The sequence below is a fragment of the Gadus macrocephalus genome, chromosome 3 (assembly GCF_031168955.1).
Source record: "Gadus macrocephalus chromosome 3, ASM3116895v1".
In the NCBI taxonomy this organism is placed as follows: domain Eukaryota; kingdom Metazoa; phylum Chordata; class Actinopteri; order Gadiformes; family Gadidae; genus Gadus; species Gadus macrocephalus.
The window spans coordinates 2,178,196-2,202,658 of NC_082384.1; the positions used below are offsets into that span (position 1 = coordinate 2,178,196).

The window sequence follows — 24,463 nt, forward strand, 5'->3', positions numbered from 1 at the left end:
TTCAGCCTCTACCAGAGGAGGCCGGAGACTCAAGCTAACGAGGTCCCGCTGGCCCCACGCTGGGTTTAGCTACATCTCTGCAGGCATACTTAAAGCTAGGGTGGGTAATTTCTTTACTGTAATATTTGGCAAAACTGTCCTAATAGCCAGTCAGCTATATGTAGGTGAAGTGCTCTGAGAATATCTGCTCATAACTTTGCTCTCCCCTGCCTCTGTGGGCCGCACCCAAAAATTGCCACCGCTCATGTACACTTTGACCAATCAGAGCGAGGCTCAGATTCTCCGTTCTTATTGGCTGTGGGACTGTCCGGTCACCTTGGCAACGACGTTGGTGCGTCCCTGCGTGAGCGTTCACGAGCCTAGCGGTCTGACAGTTTTGTACTACTACGGCGAACAACAAATGAATAGCCGTGTCTTCATCAACGGCCCATAAATTTCCCATTCCCCGGATACCATCAACTAACACCACTAAGACAGCGAAAAAAAGAGGAAAGACACTTGTTGAAAGGACAGCTACTAAAAGGGAGGCGGAGAGAGCTCGAAATAAAACCAGAGTAAACATCGGCGTGGCTTATGAGCGATGGAGAGAGTTACGTGACCGGAGAAACTTAAAATCGGACGCTGAGATGGCTATATTTCTTATAGACAGGTAAGGAATTGTGCTATCCCTCCATGGTATATTGCGATGAATATGTAAAGTGTCGGCTGGTATGGTTTTTTACTAAGCAAAGCCACGATAACCGTTACATTACGGTTCTGTAATGTAACCATTTCAATACGGTTCTGTAGGATGTCTTGCATCAGCCGATGGTTCTTTTCCCGGTCCGTTTTATAGGTTAGTTATGGTCACACCAACCCTGGCTGTCAGAATAACACAGAGATTGTGCTAACACGTGGCCTAGGCTTCAACTCAACTGTGGATAATGTCCGAGTCACGTTTGTATAAAAGCTACGTTGACACAACTGCCAAGATAAGCACTGCGAGGGAAGTCTAGCATATGATATTCCATGTATTGTTATAACGTTGTTGTAAGCTAGCAGCAGCCTAGCTCAGTTTCGCGATCGCTTTGAAGTGACGGTTTCCTTGTGTGTAATCTGGCTTTCTGTGTTATTTTAACAAATATATATATATTTTCAGCACAGTACTGTACATACACAACGATGGACAACGACAGTAAAGAGATCATATCGATTGTCAATATTGATAAGAGGGAGACCTAGAAGAATTCTGTTATCATGGAGAAGGAGGTTTTGTTTAGTTTTTTAGTTTTTTTTTGCTTTTGTTCTTATGCTAACGAACTACAGTTGCAATTAGTTTGCTATCTTGCTTGGCTGATACAGCTACCTTTCTTAGGCCTACCAGCGCAATGGCAATGATTTTAAGATAACATACATGGTATGTCTGTGAGTAAGATGTTGATGCTATATATGTACTTATGTAGCAATCAGCACTAATGTTTAATTACCTCGGGATCGGACATGGTGTTTCGTCTTCCTATCAATGTAACTGAATTCACATGAACGCGCATAACTGACGTTCGGTGGGAGGAGCTACAGCAGGTAGCGTGGCAGGGACGGGCCAGAGAGCACGTGACGGAATCTCAACGGCTGTTTTCTCCAAAATCGCCCACCCTAGCTTTAATTGAAATAATTGAATCCCTCACTCACAGGCATCTGACGGCTTCATGAAACATGAACGGAGGATCTATGGGAAAAAACACACAGCTCTAAACCTCAATTAATTCAGTTATGGATGAGTAACGTAACGACCACACTATTCAGCAGGGTTGATTACAAGCTGCTTCCTGCCAATGAAAGAGAGAGAGTGCGGAGGGGGGGGGGGGGGGGGGGGGCAGAGAGAGAGAGGGGGGGGGGCAGAGAGAGCAGAGGGGGGGGCATTAAGAGAGAAAAAGGGTAGAGGGGGAGAGACAAGGGAAGGAGGGGGGAACAGAGAAAGGGAGGGGGGGGACAGAGAGAGGGAGGGGGGGGACAGAGAGAGAAGGGGATGCTCCTGCGGGCTGGTCCCAGGGGCGGCTAGCTGCGGATGTGGCCTGTGGCCGTAGCTGCGCTGTACCCCGGTCCTTGGCTGGGCTCCACCGGCCTGCTGGTTCAGGGCCTTGTGCTTGGCTGTCCTGGGACACCCCTTCTGTCTCCTCTCATCTGGAGAGGCCCAATGTGCACCCCAGTCTTACTAAGCCACATTTCATCTAGTGACTCTTACTGGTCTCCTCAAACCAGTTTATTGTAACAGTTTGTAGACCATGATACCTCAGATCAACCAGAGCTCACATGTCTGCTTCTCTTTCTCCTGCTCCAGGGGAGGAGAAAGGACGCTGCTTCACTATAGAGTACATGATGCCCACCAACGGCCAGCTGACCTCAGAGTCCACTGTCAGCGTACTCAGTAAGTGAAGCTCCACAACTCTGTCATTAAACCAGTCCCTCAGTAAGTGAATCTCCACCACTCTGTCTGTAAACTAGTCCCTCAGTAAGTGAAGCTCAACCACTTGGTCTATAAATGAGTCCCTCAGTATGTGACGCTCCACCACTCTGTCTGTAAATCAGTCCCTCAGTAAGTGACGCCCCACCACTCTGTCTTCAAACCAGTCCCTCAGTAAGTGAATCTCCACCACTCTGTCTGTAAACCAGTCCCTCAGTAAGTGAGGTTGCACCAAACTGTCTGACTACCTCCTCAAACGACTCAGGTTAGCAGTTCATTTTTTGATTGGATTAGATTAAATTAGGTTAGATTGGATTGGTATAGGTTTCATAATATAAGGCTAAGATTAGAATAGGTAAAATTAGATAGGGTTACATTAGGTTGGGTAAAACTAGATTTGATTTGATTGGATAGGTTAGGTTCAATTGGAGTAGGGTTAGGTTCCCTTGTGATATAGGATAGCCTTTTTCAGGATTCAGTGTCTTTCCCTGGATATAGGATAGTCTTCCTCAGGAATATGCGTTTTTCTCTGTGATATAGGATAGTCTTCCTCAGGATTCTGTTTTTTTCCCTGTGATAGGATAATCTTCCTCAGGATTCAGTGTCTTTCCCTGTGATATTGGAAGTCTTTCTGGCGTTGATGTTCAGGTGCTCTGGCCGCTGCAGTGGAAGTAAAGGACATGTCTCCTCCTGTCCCTGTACACTCAGAGATGATTCGCTCCGCCACGCCGTTCCCTCTGGTTAGCCTCTTCTTCATGTTCATCGGTTTCGTCCTCAGCAACGTGGGCCACATACGGCCTCACCACACCGTGCTCGCCTTCGTCTCTGGAATCTTCTTCATCCTGTCAGGTAGGGCAGCTCAGAGGAGGAAGTACATTTGAATTACTCGTGTTCATGGCTTCTTCTTTTGTTCCACTTAACAGTCCCATTAGCAGCACATGTCCCAGATGAATGGAGATGGAGGAGATGTGGTTGAATAAGAAATTAGAAATTATAAAAATTGTCAAACATAGTAATACATCTGTTAAAATTGTAATGAGGATTTGGAAAAACAATTTGATTGGAAAGCAAAGACTTTTAAAATGAATCATATGTGAGATGGAGCGGGCTCGTCAACCAATCGTATGTGAAATGGAGAGGGCTCGTCAACCAACCATATGTGAGATGGGGCAGGCTTGTCAACCAATCATATGTGAGATGGGGCGGGCTAATCATATGTGAGACGGGTGGGGCTCGTCAACAAATCATATGTGAGATGGGGCGGGCTCGTCAACCAATCATATGTCGGATGGGGTGGATATATAATATACAGAATATATAAAATATCTTAATTCTATAATAGCAGGCCTGTCAAACAAGTTGCTCCTCCACACTTGGTCAAGTGCGCATGTGTCAAGCAACCTGCAGCTCACACACACACACACAGCACGCACACACACACCGCACGCACACACACCGCATACACGTACGCAAAAACACGCAAGCACACACACACAAACATAAGTCCAAAGACAATGGCAGGATCAAGGTAATTGCCCCGCCTTAGCCTGCTAATGAATTAAATGAAAGAGTAGAACGTGACCCATTAGGCAAGAGCAACAATGGATGACGTCAAAGAAGGACAACAAACTTTTGCATGACATTTTCTTCAATAAACTAAGCTTTCGCCGTTGTCCAGAAATAACTTGTTGGTACTGTATTTGTTTGCTTTTTTTGTTTCCACCAAGAAGTACACCATTACATAGGCCTTGCGCACTTACATACGCATAAAGCATCAGTGGATAGGGTTAGATAGTGGATTGGGTTATGATCACTGGATAGGTTTATGAACAGTGGTAGGGTTAGATAGTGGATAGGGTTAGATGGTGAATAGGGTTATGATTATTGGATAAGGTTATGATCAGTGGACAGTGTTAGGAAGGATACTTTTAAAATGTATCCAGTTAAAGAATACATGCCCAAAAATGTAATATGTAACGTTTCGCTCTATCTGAGTATTGTATTCTGAATACTTGGATTACTTCCACATTGAATTGCATTTTATAAGTGTAGGAATGCGGCATCAAATCCTGCTTACTAAACAGGCCTATTCTGGTGTGTTCTTCTGTTCAAACTGGCTGAATGTGTTTGGCCCAAGTCTCCCTGAAAGTGCACTATTTTATATAATTTGCTGTAGTGGAACAAAGACTATAGGCCTAAGGGTATGTTCATGTGAAAGATATTTGCTATTACATCTAAAAATAAATTCACTGAGCTAAGTGCATAGGTGTTGCCTAGAAAATCGCCTTGAGAGAGAGAGAGAGAGAGAGAGAGAGAGAGAGAGAGAGAGAGAGAGAGAGAGAGCTGAATGTGTTAAATACATTGGCATTTTTATGTGTGTTTTCCAGCATATGTTTTATGTGGCTGTCTGTCCAAATTCCCAGACGGTCCGACAATTTGCTACTAGTCTTGGAGTTACCGCTAATCAATCAATGATTTCCATAATGCGCGCGGCTGAGCGGGTGCCTGTTACGTCCAAAGAGGCATATGCTTTGTAGAACTGGATCGGACCGAGGTGCGTTCGCTTTCACATCTCAAGCGAACCGTACCAGGGTTAGTTTGGAAGTGAGGTGGTTGCATTCACACCAACGCAAACGTACCGAACCAAGGGACCAAACTCGGTTATTGCACACTAAATGCTGTTGGTGTGAAAGCAGGAATAAAATGCTGAAACAGAAGTATTGTCATGTAATCCATTCATTACAACAATGTAACTGTATGCTAAATATGAACTATTTATATTGTAACTGTAACAGAATACATTTAGCTATAATTTTTATTCTGAATACGTAATGCCGGTACATGTATTCCGTTACTCCCCAACACTGTCAGCGGATGGGTTATGATCAGTTGATAGGTTTATGATCAGTGGATAGGGTTAGATAGTAGATAGGGTTATGGTCAGTGGATACGGTTAGATAGGGGATAGGGTTATGATCAGTTGATAGGCTTAGATAGTGGATACGGTTACATAGTGGATAGGGTTATGATTAGAGGCTAGAGTTATTGTCAGTGGATGGGGTTATGATCAGTGAATAGGGTTATGGTGGGCGGATAGGGTTAGATAGTTGATAGGATTATGATCAGTGGATAGGGTTAGATAGTGGATAGGGTTATGATCAGTGGATAGGGTTAGATAGGGCAGTGGTTCTCAAACTGTGGTACGCGTACCACTGGTGGTACTCGAAGCGCTATTTAGTGGTACGCAGAGGAATTCCCCCCCAAAAAAACAGTAAAAATATATATATATTTTTGGGAGACATCACAAACATCATCTTACAACTGATTCCTTACCCAGACTAATACCTTATTTTTAGTTAATGATAATTAGGGTTTTTCAAAAAAGGTTGTTGTTATACAATTGTTCATATGCCTCCCACGTGAGCTGTAAGTGGCTGAATAGGGCTGCTGGCCTACACTACTGTGTTTGTTATATTTTATAACATCGGTCATAATGGTGGTACTTGGGGAGACAAATATTTTGCGAGGTGGTACATGGTCTAAAAAGTTTTAGAACCACTGAGATAGGGGATAGGGTTATGATCAGTTGATAGGCTTAGATAGTGGATACAGGCCCGTCGCTATGGGCGGGCCATAGGGGGCCGGGCCCGCCCCCACAATGATTGTGCCCCCCCACTTGAGGCACGTCTCAAAAACAAAAAAAAACTTTTTTATTTTATATTATTATTTATATTATTAACGCTCCGTTCACTTGCATGGGCCCTTCACAACTTAAGTATAATTGACCGCTGTCAAGGTAAACAAAGGATTTTTTGCCTCTAATGGCGTCTTTGCTTCCGCTCCGCAAGAAGTCCGGTAACTTGTCAACCCCAGCGTCTTCGGTTGCTAAGCGACGTCAACGTCTTTGGCGGACTATTAAGGTTGAATCTCAATCCTTTGCTCGCTTCAAAAACTCAGCCCTAACCCTCGCTGTTGCGCGTTCACGCGCCGTGGAGCCATGTCCCAATACCCGTTTAAAGGTAGCTTAAGGGGTAGGGGGAGGGCTAACATCCCCTCAAAATTGAGATTTTCGATGGGCACCCTCAAAGCGCTTCAGTTCTGACTTGCTCCCACAATACCTTGCGAGAAAACGGAAAATCAAGAAATATCCTAGACAAGATGGAGGGCGAAAAGATGCGACAGGATTGGAAAAACACAAATGTAAGTGTTTTCTCTGTAATTAACTAGTAATTATTTTATTAATTATACTCTGCATACTCTGCGAAGCCCGGCCGCGGACTCTTGGAAGATCGCGGAAGTCTGTGGCCGACTTTCGCGGAAGATCGCTGTTACGGCCACCCTTACAACACGGCTCGCGATCCGGCGGCCCGCAACGTATTAAGAATACATAGACCAAAGTTCCCGATCACAATAGTGGTGACGTTTATTCACAGAACTTCCAACAAAAGGACACTCATTAAAGAAACAAAAGGGTTGGACGAAGCCTGGGCCAGCCACGCATTGGGCCGTCGAAGCCAGCACTTCCTCCCTACAGTTCCCATCCTCCGCTATATAAAACAAATACGAAAACAAATAGCAGTCCTCCAAGTAGGATTCAAAAGGCAGCTCGGGTCAGCGTGAAGACGCCAGAATGAGAGACCCCATCGGGAGCACAGGCCACGCCTTAAGTAGCCGTAGCTCCACCCACAGGAATCGGGAACACCTGCGAGGAAAGAAGAGAATAGAGCGGGTGGAACAAGAAGAAAAAGGGGAGGCGCGTAACACCTCCACCCTAAGTTAGTGTTTTCCTCTAGTTTAGTTTTTCCCAAACAAAAAAAACAGAAAACAAGGAAAACACAACAATCTCAGACACTGATTTACAAGCGCGACAACGCATCTGCTACCACGTGATCCTTGCCTCGAATATGCTTAATAACTACGTTGAAGGCCTGGAGGAAAATGCTCCAACGCATCAGCCTTTGCCCAACCGGTCAAACACCTCACTTAACTGCTCCATGTGATCCTGCCAGGTATCAGAATGAACCACCACATCATCCAAATAGGCTTCGCACCCAGATACACCCCACGAGACCGTGTTCGCTAACCTTTGGAACGTAGCGGGCGCACTACGCATCCCGAAAACCATCACCTTGTACTGCAAGAAATCAGGCGTTACGAAGGCTGAGATTTCCTTTGCACGTTCCGTTAACGGGACCTGCCAATACCCCTTTAGCAGATCGAGTTTCGTCACGTACGACGCGCTGCCAACACGATCTACACAATCCTCCACTCTAGGCAAAGGGTAACTGTCCGGCTTTGTCACGTTGTTCACTTTTCGGAAGTCAGTACAGAAACGATCTGATTTATCTGCCTTGTCAACTAAGAGACAGGGCGAACTCCACGAGCTCAAACTGGGCTCAGCAATCCCGTGCTCCAGCATGTACCCAACTTCCTTCTTAAGACGGCGCCGCTTGTCCGGGTTCACCCGGTAGGCATGCTGCTTGATTGGTGGAGAACCGCCTACATCAATATCATGCTGCAGAACTGAGGTACAGGAAGGAACGTCAGAAAACAACTCAAAGCGTGAAAAGATCAAACCTGCAACATCAGCGCGTTGAAGGTCAGGTAGGTGAGCCAAATGAGTCAACATTTCAGAGTTCTTTAACCTCCCCTGCACTAGTGCTTTGGACGGAACCTCCACATCATCCTCCCCCGTCCCCAGCGCAATCCCGACCCCGACACTTCCAACGCTGCACACCGCCAAAGTACAGGCGGAGCCGGGTTTAGCGACACCGTCGGCCACCTCCTCAGACACGAGCGAACCACGCCCTTCGAACACTTCAGAAAAGCTTACCTCCCCAACCTCTCCAGACGACGACTGGCCAGAGATAGGTGTAGCAGTCACATCCACAAAACTGCCAGAGAGACCAACTTCATCGTCCAAGGGCCGGTGTTTTCCCATCGCACGGGTTACGGCACACGCAGAAAAAACTCCAGGATACTTCTGAGCCAAACTATCGTTACTCTCCGTAACCATAGGAACCACCGTCACTTCAGGTTTTACCAACACCCTGCCCCCAGCTAGATCATTTCCCAAAAGAAAGGACACTCCTTCAATCGGGAAACAGGGACGAACACCGACAACCACCGGACCGGTTACCAAATCTGACTCGAGGTAGACTGTATGCAACGGTGACCCCATGCACTGCATCCCAAAACCACGGACAATTACACTTGAACCCACACCGGACGCACTAGAAAGGGGCAAAATATCACTCAGAATAAACGACTGGGACGCTGCTGTATCCCTCAGAATAGTCACCGGCACTTTACTCCCCCCCTGAGTTAAAGACACTTCCCCCCTCATCAAGAATGGTGCATATACGTCCAGCTCTGAATCCCGACACTCAGGAGTCACCTCCGGCTTAGGTCTAACCGATCGTACACAAACCACCGTTTTCGTAGGTTGCCTATCCCCCTGCAGAGCATAACAACTAGCGATCAGGTGCCCAGGCTTCTTACAATAGTAGCACACTGGACGCTCCCTTGTGCCCTTATCTTCCCTAACGGGCTTCTCCTCACCGACCGAAGCGCCGTGTCTACCCGACTGGACAGAAACCCCGTGATCGCTTTTAGCATGCCGCTCTTGCGGCACAGTTCTTTCAAACACAAGCTTATGTGTAAGTGCGTACTCGTCAGCAAGGACCGCAGCGTCGGACAGCGAGACAGTTTTATTCTCATTAAGATAGGTGGTAATCTTCTCAGGCAAGCAGTTCTTAAACTCTTCCACCAGCACCAAAGCTCTGAGATCACCCAAAGTCTGCACCCCTTGTGACAAACACCACCGATCAAAAAAAACCTCCTTCTCCCGAGCAAATTCCACATAAGCTTGCGTCTCCAGCCTTCTATGCCGACGGAACCTTTGGCGATATGCCTCCGGCACAAGCTCATATGCCTTCAGAACGGCAGCTTTTACCAAGTAAAAGTCCAGACTGCTCTCAGAGGACAACGCCGCGTAAACCTCCTGCGCTTTCCCAGTCAACACACACTGCAGCAACACCGTCCACAAATCCCTAGGCCACTTCATCGTGGTTGCAATACGCTCAAAAAGAATAAAAAACGTATCCACGTCTTTCTCAGAGAATACCGGCAAAAGGCGAATGTGTCTAGTCACATCAAAAGCAGCGCTTTCCCAGTGTGTACGCCCACCTGTTGAGGGAGATGGCACAGCCACGCCAATCTCCAGCTCAAGTTCCTTCAACCGCACCACACGCTTCGTCTCCTCCTCAAGCTTCCTCACCTCGAAATGGCAGGTCATCTCCTTCTCCTTTAAAGAAATCTCCTTCTCTCGCAAAGAGGAGGAAATTTCCGCCTCTCTCAACGAGGAGGAAATCTCCCTCTCCTTCAATTCCAGCCTACGCAACTCCAGCTCAAGCTCCTTCATTCTTATCTGCTCGTTGAACCCCACCTCATCAGGTTCACGAGGGGAAATAGCGCCCTGCGCTGCCAATACACCCTGTTCAACCAAAACAGACAAAAGTCGTTCCTTAATTACTGGCTTCCTGCCGTACTTACTCACATCGACACTGTATCTCCCCGCAATGAGCTTTAGGTGTTCTACCGTGCACCCATCCAGTTTTTCAATGGTTGGGTCATCCACAAAACCCTCCAGATCGAACTCCATCTCGACTAAATCAAACCACGCTATCAAACCCCAGTTGACGAGAGAGACGAAAAAAATAGAACCCTAAGACAACAACGCAAGTGCGTTAAACAATAACAATCTTGTATGGACGAGCCCCCAAATATGTTACGGCCACCCTTACAACACGGCTCGCGATCCGGCGGCCCGCAACGTATTAAGAATACATAGACCAAAGTTCCCGATCACAATAGTGGTGACGTTTATTCACAGAACTTCCAACAAAAGGACACTCATTAAAGAAACAAAAGGGTTGGACGAAGCCTGGGCCAGCCACGCATTGGGCCGTCGAAGCCAGCACTTCCTCCCTACAGTTCCCATCCTCCGCTATATAAAACAAATACGAAAACAAATAGCAGTCCTCCAAGTAGGATTCAAAAGGCAGCTCGGGTCAGCGTGAAGACGCCAGAATGAGAGACCCCATCGGGAGCACAGGCCACGCCTTAAGTAGCCGTAGCTCCACCCACAGGAATCGGGAACACCTGCGAGGAAAGAAGAGAATAGAGCGGGTGGAACAAGAAGAAAAAGGGGAGGCGCGTAACAATCGCGATAGTCCGCGGCCGACTTTCAAGGGCCGCATGACCCCGGTATTCGGCCGGCTGCAGAGCCCGATCTAGGGCTCTGCAGCCCGGCCATCGCCCGGGCTGCAGACCGGGCTGCATACGACCGGGCTGGATATCATGTCGTATGATATCCAGATCTTCCATGTTCTAGTGACTCCAGGTTAAAAATAAGCTTTATACTAATATATTATATTATATTAGTAATATTCTCTAAGTAATAGTATATATACTAATATATTATATTATATTGTAATATTACATGGTTAATCAATGTATTTTTTGGCAGGACTATATTGTGTACATAGCTATTATATATTGTACATAACATATGGCCATATCAACCAGTTCTGGCATATAATTCCTATTTCCTTCTTATTCGTTTTCTTTCAGGACTTCGTTGAGTCCACTGCCACCAGCCTCCCCCACCTCTCCCTCATGCTCCTCCACCCCAGGCACCTCTTCCACCACCTCAGACCCCCTTCCAAGAGGAGAGTGCCAGGGGGCAGGCGAGGCATGAGGAGAGCGAGGCAAAGTTGGCGGAATGGTGGAGAAGATGTGATTCTCCACCATTCTCTCAAAAGCTGAGAGAGTGTGTGTGTGTGTTTGTATTTTTAGGTGTGCGTGTGTGTGTATTTTTAGATGCATGTGTGTGTATTTTTAGATGTGTGGTTCAGTGTTTCTTATTTAAATAAAGTGTTTCTTCTAAAGTGTTCTTGTTCATAACCGATTATCTAAGGGTGCACTCACACTCGGCCATCTGGCCGTGGCCGTGGCCGTTTTAGCACCTAACCGTGCTCAAATCTGCCAGTGTGAGTGTGGCCAGTCTGGCCAGGCCGGGCCAATTTGGCCACTTGGGAGAGGTGTGCTGCTACGGCACGGGCCGCTACGGTACAGATGCTAATGAGCCGACACGCGCTACGCAACCTGAGCTGGATGACGTATAGTCAATGCGACGACCACGGACATAATAAAGGCGACGAGCCTTCTTTCCCATTAAACGGTAAACATCGCGTCAAGCGGTTCAACTGTTGGTGTGTTCTCTGTGTTGTTGTCCATTGTTGTTAAAACTCTGACTGGCGGCAGACTTTATTATGGTCCATGCAGCGGACGCTTGGTGATGACGTGTTACGACGTGATGACGTATGTACAAGAGCCTTCCGTGGCCAGGCCACAGCTGCAACGGCCACGGCCAGACGGCCTAGTGTGAGTGCAGGCCAGAGAACAATGGGGCCATTTGAGCACGGTTAGGTGTGAAAACGGCCAACGGCCACGGCCAGATGGCCTAGTGTGAGTGCACCCTAATACCACCTTTAACATGTAGCTAAGTGACATTCAAAATAGAGGTATATTACGAGGGACAAATAGTATTATTTTTTTAATTAATTAATTATAACACTTTATTTAAACATGCCAATTACAAAATATAAATACCATTTCAGGTTAAACATCTTTACAATGGGTCTTGCTCGTTGCCCGAGACAATGGCAGCCAGTCTGTCACTTGTAACATTACCAGGGGTCTGGTTATCTGCTAGGGGGCACGGGGAGGCCATGATGACGTCACAGGGTAGGGTTGTCCCATTTGGTAGGGGATCGGTTAGGGGTAGCAATGAGGGGTAGCAATGAGGGGTAGCAATGAGCAATGAGGGTTAGGGTTGAGATGTAGGGTTGAGACAGTGAGCAAAGAAACGGGATTGGGCCTAAATCTGCCGATCTAGGCTACGTAGGCCTACGTAACTACGTCCATTTAGCCGCTAACAGTTACCGCACATTTTGAAGTGAAGCTGGATGAGTTTTCGCTAGCTTACTTTCATTTCTAGTTCATCATCATGGATATTCGTAAGTGGTTGAAAAGCCCACCAACAGTCTAATAATCAGTCAGATAATTTCCTGGACCCATCAAAGGTAACCGTAACACCTCTCCTGCTATTAGCTGGAACTGATGTGGCTGAATCTGAATATACTGTGGCTTGTGAGTTCCTGGTTAAGAAAATGAATGACACCCCGAAGACGGAAAATGGACAATAGCAAACATCCTTAGCACATTCAACTGTGCACTCCAGGCTATGCCGACTGTTCTCACAGCCTACACCCGTGCCCTAACTTTAGGAGCTTCCACAGCAATGTGTGAAAAGTCATTTTCCAAGCTGAAAAACGTCTTCTCAGAGCATCGGCGCAGTATGTTGCACAGACGCAAGGCCCAGCTGATTCAGCTTGCTTTTGAAAAGGACCTGACTCACAAGTTTACATCTGAGTGGAAGGATATGTTGATGAGGAGGTTCAGCTCGGAGAAACGCCGCCTCCCGCTGAGGACAGGGAGGGAGGGAGGACAGCGCTGAATCCACTCAAAGTAAGCTACCGTGTGTGTGTGTGTGTGTGTGTGTGTGTGTAATGGCAATGCATATCCCTCTGTTAACTGCTTTTACACCTAATATGTTGTATAGTCCAGTGTTTTATGGATATATATTCATAGCATTGCTTCTATGTAATGTATTGCTTTAAATGACGAGGAATGATGTGATGTTGTAGGGAAGGCTATAGGCTACCGGGTCATATTGCTGTTGGTTATGATTAACGTGATGATTATGTGCTGCGCGAATAGAGGAAATATACGTACTGTAGGCTAATAATAATTGTGCCCCCCAATGCATTTCATATGCCCCCCTTCAGACTCAGGTCTGGCGACGGGTCTGAGTGGATACGGTTAGATAGTTGATAGGGTTATGATTAGAGGCTAGGATTATGATCAGTGGATAGGGTTAGATAGTGGATAGGGTTATGATCAGTGGATAGGTTCATGATCATTGGATAGGGTTAGATAGTGGATAGGTTTGCGCCGATGGACGACATCATCGTCCATCGCAGTGTTAATTTTGTCAGCTATTTTAGATTTAGTCTTAGTCTTAGTCTTTTGACGAAAATGCTTAGTATATTTAGTCACATTTTAGTCATTGTTTTCCTTTGTAGTTTTAGTCTAGTTTTAGTCGACGAAAAGTCCTTACATTTTAGTCAACTTTTAGTCATTACTTTTAGTCAAAATGTTTTCTCTTTTTAAACTAGTTCAATTAGGCTAACTCTATATAGGCTATATGGACACATGTTTAGTTGTTCCACTCAAATATAGTACTAAAGTGAAAACGTTACGTTGTCCTGGCAACCGGATTTTCAGTTCTAAACAACCGAACGAGAGATGGCGTTCTCCATTGCTTCCATGTGTTGTTTCTTTCAGAATTAAAATAAATCAATTTCAAGAGGTGAAAATCACTACCAATCGAAAAATGACGAGGCGTTCATGTATTCCCCTGGGGTATGAAAAGGAAAAGTTTGTAAACGTTAGTTTAGTTTCGTTTTTTTTTTTTAATATGAAGACAATCTATTCTCAATATTATAAAAGGTTCGTGTGGCATAGGATTTCCCCTTGTTAATTTGGTTTGTGTAGAACCGAAAATCTGTTGCTCTCGAAACGTGACGTCACACTTTAGTACTCTTGTCTGTTCAGCCTTCAAAATGATAGCTGGTAAATTGTGAAAAATGCATTAAACTGTAATCAGAAAACGCGGTTATATGCTATGAACCCTATAGTATCTTGGGTATAAAGGCTTGGACGAATTTCAAAGTCCACCTTATGTTGAAGTATAGACCGTGGCGATTCCCATTGAAACGAATGGCGCGGTGATTTTCTTCAAAACGAGAGCCGGTAAATTGTGAAAAATGAATTAAACTGTAATCAGACAACGCGGTTATATGCTATAGACTCTAGTATCTGTGGAATAAAAGCTGGGAAGAATTTCGAATCATGTACAATGCATAACGTTAGCTCATAGCTGAGTGGACCATACCTCCCGTTGCCAAGTCGTAGCTAAGGTCCGTTCTATTTACTGGAGGAGTGAACAGTTGCATAAGAACCTTACGGGAGTGTACTGATTGGAAAATATCGTGCATTTTGAATGTCCAAATAGCACACCAATAACATTTTCGTCCTGTCTCGTCAACGAAAACAAAATGACATTTCGTCATCGTTTTTATTATCACAGATCTATTTTTAGCTCGTCAACGTCTCGTCTTAGTCACGGAAAAAAGGTCGTTGACGAACATTTTTCGTCATATTTTTCGTTAACGAAATTAACACTGGTCCATCGTGATAGCTGACCGACATCAAGATGGCGAGATCTTGACATTGTTAGCCTCTTGTCTTTTTTACATTTCTTACAATGTACATTTAACTTATAATATTTAATTTTGTACAAGAAGACAGCCAAAATTAATGAATTCCTAGTATCCTATTGTAGTTTGTCAAGAAATCTGCTTGTTGTTTGTCACATAGCTCTTCTGTGGCTACTGCACTGAAGCGGGAGATTAAGATTAGGGATATGAACAATGTGTCGACCCAACGATTGATTCTCAACTGGTGCTCAAGTCGAGTCTAAAAAGAGAGAAAAAAATAGATATGTTGCCAATAAGCGTAGTCGAGGAGAAGGGGTTCCGCGATCTGATCGCATTTCTCGAGCCAGATTACTCTGTGCCATGTCACCAAACTATGACTGCGGCTGAAGAAAATGTACAGCGAAGCAGCAGCCTCCCTCCTTGAGATCCTGTCCTGAGCGAGAAAGCTGCCATCACCACCGATGCTTGGAAAGTGTTGACAACGGAGTCGTACGTGTCTGTGACTGTCATGGTGTGTGTGTGTTTCCCTGTGTTTCCCTCCTGTGTTGATTACTGTTCCCTCCCCTAATGTGTCTCAGCTGTTCCTCGTTGTGTTTGTTATTTAAGCCCTCGTCTTTCCTTTGTTCCTTGTGCTGTCATTGTGGTTTGCTGTGGTTAGTTGTGGTTGTTAGTCCTGCGTGTTCCGTGTTCCCTGTCGTCTCCCGAGTTCCTTGTTCCCTCTCGAGTTCCCTGTTGTCACCCGAGTTCCCTGATTCCTGTGCCTTAGCCTTTAGGCGAGAATAAAGTGCAGTTTTCCTGAAACCGTCTGCGTCTGGGTCCTACCTGCCTGCCTGCCTGCACCCGCAGCCCCCTTAACAGTGACGTTCACTATTTACTGACTGGGTGGTGCAGAGTGCGATCCTGCGGACCCGCTCAGTACCAGAAAGGCACATCGCGGAAAACATGAAATTTAGTTTGCAAATATTTAAGAACGAAAATATCGGTCTTAGTGTATGTATGTTAAAGGTGCCATGGCATGAAAATGTCACTTTATGAGATTTTCTGACCTTAATGTGAGTGCCTTTCTATGGTCCCCAAGTAGCTAAAAATTGTGTTAGGTGTAAAACGAGCACTAGCTATCCTGCTCTGCCTTTGAAAAAAGAAAGCTCAGACACGCTGATTTGGATTTTTTTTTAAATGTTACCTCCCCTTTCTCTTCTTTACCCAATGAGCTACGACCGTTCGAGCGCCGCATGTGTGTATGGATACACACACTGTAACGCAAGCGCTGTACACTTCTTTGTTATTTGGATAACCGTTCTGCTGTTGGTGTTATGGCGCATAACACATCGGGTTCTCTGACGTGTCTGGTATTTCCACACAAGACTGTAGTTGGGGTTATCTCAGCCATTGAGAAGGAATTGGGGGGAAGGAACTTTGGCTTTGACTCCCTGAAGAACATGAACCGCAACATGGAGGAGAAAGGGATTGTTGCCCACAATTGTCTCCCACTGGAGCCCCGCTGCCCGGTGGTGCCTCGGCGCTGCCCGCTTCCCGCTGCCGAGGCAGTGGTGCCTAAGCTCTGCCCGCTGCCAAGATAGTGGTCCCTCGGCAGCGGGCAGCGATGCTTATATGGGAGACAATCGCGGGCAACAATCTCTTCCTTCAACATGTGGAAGAGATTGTTCCACTTCTGATCGATGTGGAAGTGAAAGAACCAGAGACATTGGAGAACCCGACGCAGTTATTTGAGATTCATAATATCGTCTGGAGGTGCACACAGCTTTTGGCCGTGATAATATATATTATATTATATAGATATCTATGTATAATATGATATTATTTAGATATAGAGCTTCAGGACTCCCGCCGGAGCAACTGTAGTGCTCTAGAATATTTACAGAACACGGTCAAAGGCTGTGTACGCCTCGCCATTGCGACACATCCACTGTAACCAGAGCTCATGGTACCGTGGCCACAAGCTTCTCAGGGCCAAACCCCCACCCTTGACCCACCTCTCTCCTCCTCATTTGCATTAAACTACAGATACCGAAACGGCGCGTTTGGGGAAAGCTCAATGTGCGACTGGCTCATAGTGGCTGTAACTGCACAACGGCTGAATTTTGGGAACGTCTTCAAACTGTGTTAGGGGCCCAATAATATCTATATTAAGCATTCATAAAGTAACATGCCATGGGACATTTAAATTAAAAGTTGTTTTATCTTAAACAAATTCTGTTGCAAAGAGCATCAATATCCTAATAAAATAAAAAGTTAGTCGCCGACGCCGACACATTTTACCTATTGTCAATTGACATGAGACAAAATCTATGCTCTGTGATAATTTGTTAATCATCATTTCTTTTAACTTCTGCATGGCGCACACTAGGGCTGTAACGATACGCGTATCAAACCGAAAATCGCGATACTCAAAGCCACGAAACTGTCTCGCGGTGTGAGTAGGCAGAATCGCGATTCGCCCTTTCTTACTCCCATTATCCTTCCAATCCAGATCCAGCCACATGATATGAGCTGTTAGTTCTAGGGTTTCCGTTGTCCGGTAATAAAAAAAGACTGACACACACGCTACCGCTCGCTCTCCTCGCTCGTCCACTCACTCGCTGATGTCGCTCAAACACACGCACAGCCATTCTCGCGCACACACATACGCTACTCGTAAAAATCGTTGCGTATCAAACGTTCATGTTTTTTCACATCTATTTGAAAGGCTATTAAACATGTTGCATTCTATACGGCCTGATTATGTCATTGTTTAAGCTACATAGCCCAATAAGAAGCGATAATAGGATATTTGACCGGCATGTCATGAAAATGAAACTTATGCAGGTCACTTCGATCTGCACCCTTTTTTTCTAGCTGGTTAGTGCTACCAAACTATTCAAATTAAAATTATTTATTTGACATTAATATCATAAAATACGTAAGCCTAAACCACAAAACTAGTTGAGGATTTTTTTGCTAACCTGCAAGCATCCTCCAACTGCGTCATGTGACATCATGTGACGCTTGCCTTCCAAACAGTTTGGCTCAACAACGTGAGTGAGACCCACAGAGGAGCAATGGCTAGTTCAGATAGCCGTGAAATTGCTGACCCTCCGAGCACATTTAGGTCAGCAGTATGGCAGCATTTCGGCTACCCGATTGAAGATAAGGATGGCAATCGTGTTGTCGACAAGACCCGTACCATTTGCCGTAAGTGTTTTAAGACGCTTCCTCAAGTGATGGGGAACACTACCAACATGCAAATGCACATGCAAAGGCACCATCCTGATATTAGCTTAAGTGGAGCCAAGAAACTCCCGCAGCAACAGCAGTCTACTCTGACGAATATATTCGAAAAAAAGTTGCCAATTAATTCGGACCGCGCACAAAAGATAACAAGGGCAATTGGACTTTTTATGGCTCTGGATATGCGTCCCTTTTCTGTGGTCGAGAACGAGGGCTTCAAGAATTTACTACATCTGCTCGAGCCCCGCTATGAAATGCCAAGTCGGGCCCATTTCTCTGAAAATGTGCTTCCAAAATTCCTAAAAGAAGAAAAATCTAGGTTAGAAGAAGAATTGAGAAGCAATGACTGCATCGCAATCACCACCGATGGGTGGATGTCCCGTGCCACGGACAGTTATTTAACCATAACTGCGCATTATATCACGGACCAATGGAAAATCGCAAACCCTGTCCTTCAAACACGGACAGTGTTTGAGAGTCACACAAGTGAGCACTTGGCCGAAATCTTGAGACAGGCTATGGCAGAATGGAAAATAAACAGATCAGACGTCCCCATTCCCGTGACAACGGACAACGCAAGAAATGTTGCCAATGCTGTCGTAGCAGCCGGATTTTCCCCACATATTCGGTGCTTCGCCCACACAGTCAATCTAGGTGCGCAGAGAGGAATGGCCGTTAACCAGATGTCCCGACTCCTCGGTAGAGTCAGAAAAGTTGTCACTTTTTTTCACAAAAGCACAACAGCTGCAGCTGTGTTAAAGGAAAAGCAGAAGATGCTGAAGTTGCCCTCACACAAGCTGGTCCAGGATGTATCTACTAGGTGGAACTCAAGCCACGATATGCTCGAGCGCGAAGTGTGAAGAAAAACATAAAGGACATCGTCACTCTCTCTGATGCTGACATTAAACTGGCAGAGGACGTCGTCCAGGTGCTCAAACCCCTTAAAACGATCACTACCCTCATGAGCACGGATCAGATGCCTACAATATCAATGATTCTCCCATTGAAACACAGAATCCTGGCCTCAATGAAGCACAGCGGCTCTGACTCAGCAATAGTTAAAGAAATCAAAACTGCCATTGCAACGGATTTTGAGGACCGCTACCCCGAAACAGATAGGGCACTAACTGAGTTTCTCCATGCGAGCACTGCACTTGACCCTCGGTTCAAATCCCTACCTTTCCTGGATGAGGCCACCAAAGCCACAATTTTCAACAGCCTGACTGAGAGAATTCCGGAAGACAGTTCACAGACTGTTCAGGTATTTAACTTTTAATATTTGATATAATTAATTTCAATAAAGTGCTGTTTAAATCAGTTAGGCTTATAATTGAAATGCACAAACTGGCTATACTGTAATGTTATCTTGCATTACTGGATTTCATAGGCTACTTTGATGTTAATTAGATTTAACAACATTATATTTCAACTGTGATTTTGTCTTAGGCCCAGCCTTTCCAGATGAGGATGACAGATGAGGAATCAGAGGCGGCCTCCAGCACCAGTACCAGTGACAGTGCCAGAGACGGTCCACCTCCAGCGAAAAGAGCACCAATGGCTGAACTGTTTGGAGACTTATTTCCAACGGAACATGGAACATCATCCAAGCCATTTTCTCAGGTGGTGGAAGAGGAGGTACAACATTACAGATCAGTGCAGAGCCTCTCAGTGGAGTCAAATCCACTCGTGTGGTGGAAGGACAACAAAGAACAGTTTCCTCACTTGGCCAAGTTGGCTAAACGTTTTCTAGGAATCCCAGCCACATCTGTCCCCAGTGAGAGAGTGTTCTCCACTGCTGGGGACATTGTCACAGCACAGAGAGCAAGCCTCTCACCAGACAATGTGGACATGATGCTGTTCTTAAAAAAGAATTTAAAAATCTCTTAAATCCACCAATCAGGTTTGGTGAAGGAAGCTCTTATTGTTTATTTGTTTACAGCACAAGTTCAAGCCTGCTACAGAAGGAAAAGGAGCTATTTAATTTACTTTGTATTAGAATAACTTAATTGACATGGTGTTTTGAATCCTTTGTTCTACAGAGTTAAATTCCATTTTATTTTTCTACAGTATTATTTTGTTACAGAAAATAGAGAAATCTTTGGTTATATATTATTTTGCTTTACATATATTATTCTTTCTCTTCAAATCTGTTGATAGTGTTCCAATTGTTTGTTATTAAATGTTCCATTAAGTTAATTGTTATACGTGTTTAAATAAAAAGCTTTTTAAATGTAAAAAAATCGTGGTATGTATCAAAAATCGTGATACAAACCGAATCGTGATTTTTTGTATCGTTACAGCCCTAGCGCACACGCAAGTGGTGAAGATTCGTCGTCTGCCCATCTTTTGCGCAGATCAAGCATGAGCAGATCTTGCAAACGACTGACAGAACTTCAGTCGTGTCCCTTGGCTGTCCACTTTCATCAGGTCTAAATCACAAAAAATGCCATATAGGCGAAGTAATACCCTTTTTAGCAACCAACGCCATTGTTTCAACTTTTCTTACATGCAAAAGCCCGGATGAAAAGCCTGGATGGGTAATTAGTTAGGTTAGTAAAATAACAAAATGATAGTTTTTAAGTAGAAAAATTACCCTAATAGATAGGGTTATGATTAGTGGATAGGGTTATGATCAATGGATAGGGTTATGATCATTGGATATGGAAATGATCAGTGGATCGGGTCAGATATTGGATAGGGGTAGATAGTAGATAGGGTTATGATCAGTGAGTAGGGTTTGTAGCAACCAATAACGTAATAACGTCCAATAACGTAATAATGTAATAAGGCAAATAACGTAATACCTTGCCAATAATGTATGAAGTTGTTGCACCAGTAACGTAATAACGTTTTGCCAATAATGTTACGTAATAACGTTAATGCCTGGTTATTACGTTATTGGCCTTGTATTAAAAAAAATATTTGAAAATGTAATAACTGAGCCAATAATGTAACAACTGAGGTATCACTATATTTTATGCTTAAATATCTGGGTTACCCCTCCATCCTCATACTCCCCTCCACAGGATGCCTTAAAGGAGCAAAGGATGTATATGTCACTATTAGGGTTCCGTTATAGCACTCCGGGTCTCCAACATGTCGCTCGTGAGCTACCAGTCGCCCTTCAGAGTAGCTCTCCAAATACTCTACATTTAACCACAAATTTGTGGTTAAATGCATAATATGCTATTTTGTTTATTTTCTTTTTCTTGCCAAGCCAATTCTAAGTTCCATCGAATTGAATTCACACATATCCCGCCCCCTTCTGACACTGAATAATTATTTGCCCATCATTTAAAGAATTTATACTGCCATCTAATTTGGTTGGTCGTTGATAATGGCATTTTGATGTTACCAGTTAAACTACCAAGTTCGCGTAATGCAAAAAGAGGCGGAAAACATACTATTTTCACAAGAATTGGGAAATTGATTTTCGTTTCACAAATGTAAAGGACAAGTGTGTTTGTCTGATCTGTGGAGTAAGCTTGGCGGTCGGTAGAAAATGCAACATGGAGCACCATTTCACCACCGTCCACAGGTCCTTCTCACAGGACTTTCCAGTCGATACCAATCTACGGTAACAAAAGATCAAGGAGCTGAGTGCACAGCTACAACGGCAGCAGTCTCTTTTTACTAGTGTTGTGGTCACAGCAGTTTGCTGTGTTTTTCCACCTCCTGGGTCTGCCACTCCTCCTGTCTGTCTCACTTCACACCTGGACCTATTCTGCAATCATGCTCACCTGGTCTTCATCTCCAATCAACTCCCCTTCATAAACCCTTGGATTCCCTGCTGTCGGTGCCAGATCGTACTACGCACTACTGTGGTAATGATACACGCCTGGCTCAAGTATTCGTGTTACCTCGCTCTCGCTCTCTCGTCTCTTGTAGTTTTTGACCACAACTCAACTCTGTTTTCCCTCCCACATTGACAGCATCCGCGGAGCTCTCGCCGCCCAAGGCGCTCAGGTTGCTGAGCACAGCAACGCCCTCCGGGACGCTATGGAAGCCTTTAAGAGTCTCGCTACCCGAGTCACACAGATGGGCGCACAATTGGACTTGCTGGCCCCCCTCGCCACTTCGCCTCCACTGCCTGCGGCGCCTCCGCCTGCCCCCACTCTCTCGACACACCTGCCACGGGCTCGTGAGCCTCTCATTCCTGCCCCTGAGCGCTACGCTGGGGACATGGGTACGTGCAGAGCTTTTCTGATCCAGTGCTCCTTAGTTTTCAGTCAGCAGCCCCTCAGCTACCCCACTGAAAGAGCTAAGATCACTTTTGTTATTGGGTCACTTAAGGGCAATGCATTAGCATGGGCTTCAGCTTTATGGGAAAGGGATTCCCCAGTTAATGAAAACGTTGACCTTTTTGTAGCTGAAATGAGGAAAGTTTTTGATCACCCAGTGGAGGGAGGGGACGTTGCCAAGCGGCTTATTTCCTTGCGTCAGGGCTCCCGTAGCGTAGCCGAGTTCTCCGTCGAGTTCAGGACCTATGCAGCCAGGTCGGGCTGGAACGACAAGTCTCTACGTGGGCTTTTTATTTCCGGTCTCTGTGAGTCAATTAAAGATGAGCTGGCTACTAGGGAGGAGGCCGACACTCTCGACGAATTGATCTCCCTTTCCATTCGGCTGGATAATCGCCTACGTGAGCGGTGTAGGGAGAGGACAGGCAGTTCCGTGCCCCCGGCACTCGCTGCTTCACGTTTTCCACACTTCCCGAGAGCTGCTCTCTCTGCCCCCGTGACACGTGCTGTCACTGAAGAGGAGCCCATGCAGCTGGGGCGCACTCGTCTCACCCAAGCGGAGCGGCTTCATCGGATTAGGACCGGAGTGTGTCTGTACTGTGCCCTGCCCGGGCATCTCATCTCCACCTGTCCTTCACTGCCAAAAGACCGGGCTCAGCAGTGAGACTCGGGGCCCTGCTGAGCCACGCCCCCTCCGTCCCCGTTCCTCTCTCTTCACGCTCGCTGCTGGATGCCACTCTTCTGTTCCTCTGTCGTCCCCTTCCAGTATCGGTCCTTGTGGATTCGGGAGCGGATGAGAACTTCATCGACGCCGGTTTTGCATCTCAGGTTGGCATCATTTTAGAACAGTTACCCTCTCCCCTAAATGCTAACGCCTTAGATGGCCGCCACCTGGCCCTTATTACTCATCGTACTAAGCCCCTTGAATTAATTGTTTCTGGTAATCACCATGAAACACTTCAGTTTCATGTCATCCGGACTCCCCTTACTCCCCTGGTCCTGGGTCACCCCTGGCTCAAGCGGCACAACCCCCATTTCGACTGGTCTTCGGGCAAGGTGGTGAATTGGAGCACTTTCTGTCATTCCACCTGCCTTCAGTCTGCCCTGTCTCCAGCAGAGGGAGGTGTTTCCTCGCCCCATGTACCCCCCGACCTCTCCTTGGTTCCCCCAACCTATCATGACCTAGGAGAGGTGTTTAGCAAGTGTCGTGCGCTCATCGCCCCTATGACTGCCCCATTGATCTCCTCCCCGGCGCCCCTTTGCCCAGTAGTCGCCTGTATAACTTGTCCCGTCCTGAGAGGGAGGCCATGGAGAAGTACATCAAGGAGTCTCTTTCGGCCGGCATCATAAGACCCTCCTCTTCTCCTGTTGGTGCAGGTTTCTTTTTTGTCTCCAAGAAGGACAAGTCTCTTCGTCCATGCATCGACTTCAGGGGACTCAACAACATCACAATCAAGAACAAGTATGCCCTACCCCTCATCAGTTCCGCATTCGAGCCACTGCAGGGCGCTACAGTCTTCTCGAAATTGGACCTACGCAATGCCTACCACCTGGTGCATATCTGTGAAGGGGATGAGTGGAAGACTGCTTTTAACACCCCCCTCGGCCACTTTGAATACCTTGTCATGCCCTTCAGTCTCACTAATGCCCCTGCCGTGTTCCAGAACCTTGTAAACGACGTCCTCCGGGACTTTCTCAACCGCTCAGTTTTTGTCTATATAGACGACATACTTATTTTTTCTCGCAACCAGGAGGAGCACTGCCAGCATGTCCGACAAGTTCTTCAGCGGCTGTTGGAGAACAAACTATATGTGAAGGCCGAAAAGTGCGAGTTTAGTGTCACCTCTGTATCCTTCCTTGGGTTCATCATAGAGAGCGGACAAGTGAGGACCTGTCCTGAGAAGGTCAGTGCTGTGACAGACTGGCCCATTCCCAATTCTCGCAAGAAACTGCAGCAGTTTCTTGGGTTTGCAAATTTCTACCTGAGGTTCATCCGTAATTACAGCAGGGTTGCAGCCCCTCTCACTCGTCTCACCTCTCCTGCCCTCCCATTTGCCTGGACACCTGGGGCGGAGACTGCCTTCTCTGACCTCAAAATACTTTTCTCGTCTGCCCCCATTCTCATCCAACCTGACCCCTCCAGGCAATTC

General features: G+C 45.9%; 1 protein-coding gene across 1 annotated transcript in view; it reads left to right on the top strand.

Annotated features, from left to right (window-relative positions):
- The window catches only part of LOC132453330 (voltage-dependent calcium channel gamma-5 subunit-like), a 146,972-nt gene that overhangs the window by 79,693 nt on the left and 42,816 nt on the right, over positions 1–24,463 (top strand). The window contains exons 4-5 of the mRNA XM_060046175.1: positions 2,318–2,404; positions 3,149–3,289. Coding sequence (XP_059902158.1) covers positions 2,318–2,404; positions 3,149–3,289 — 228 coding nt within the window. The remainder of the gene's footprint in view (positions 1–2,317; positions 2,405–3,148; positions 3,290–24,463) is intronic.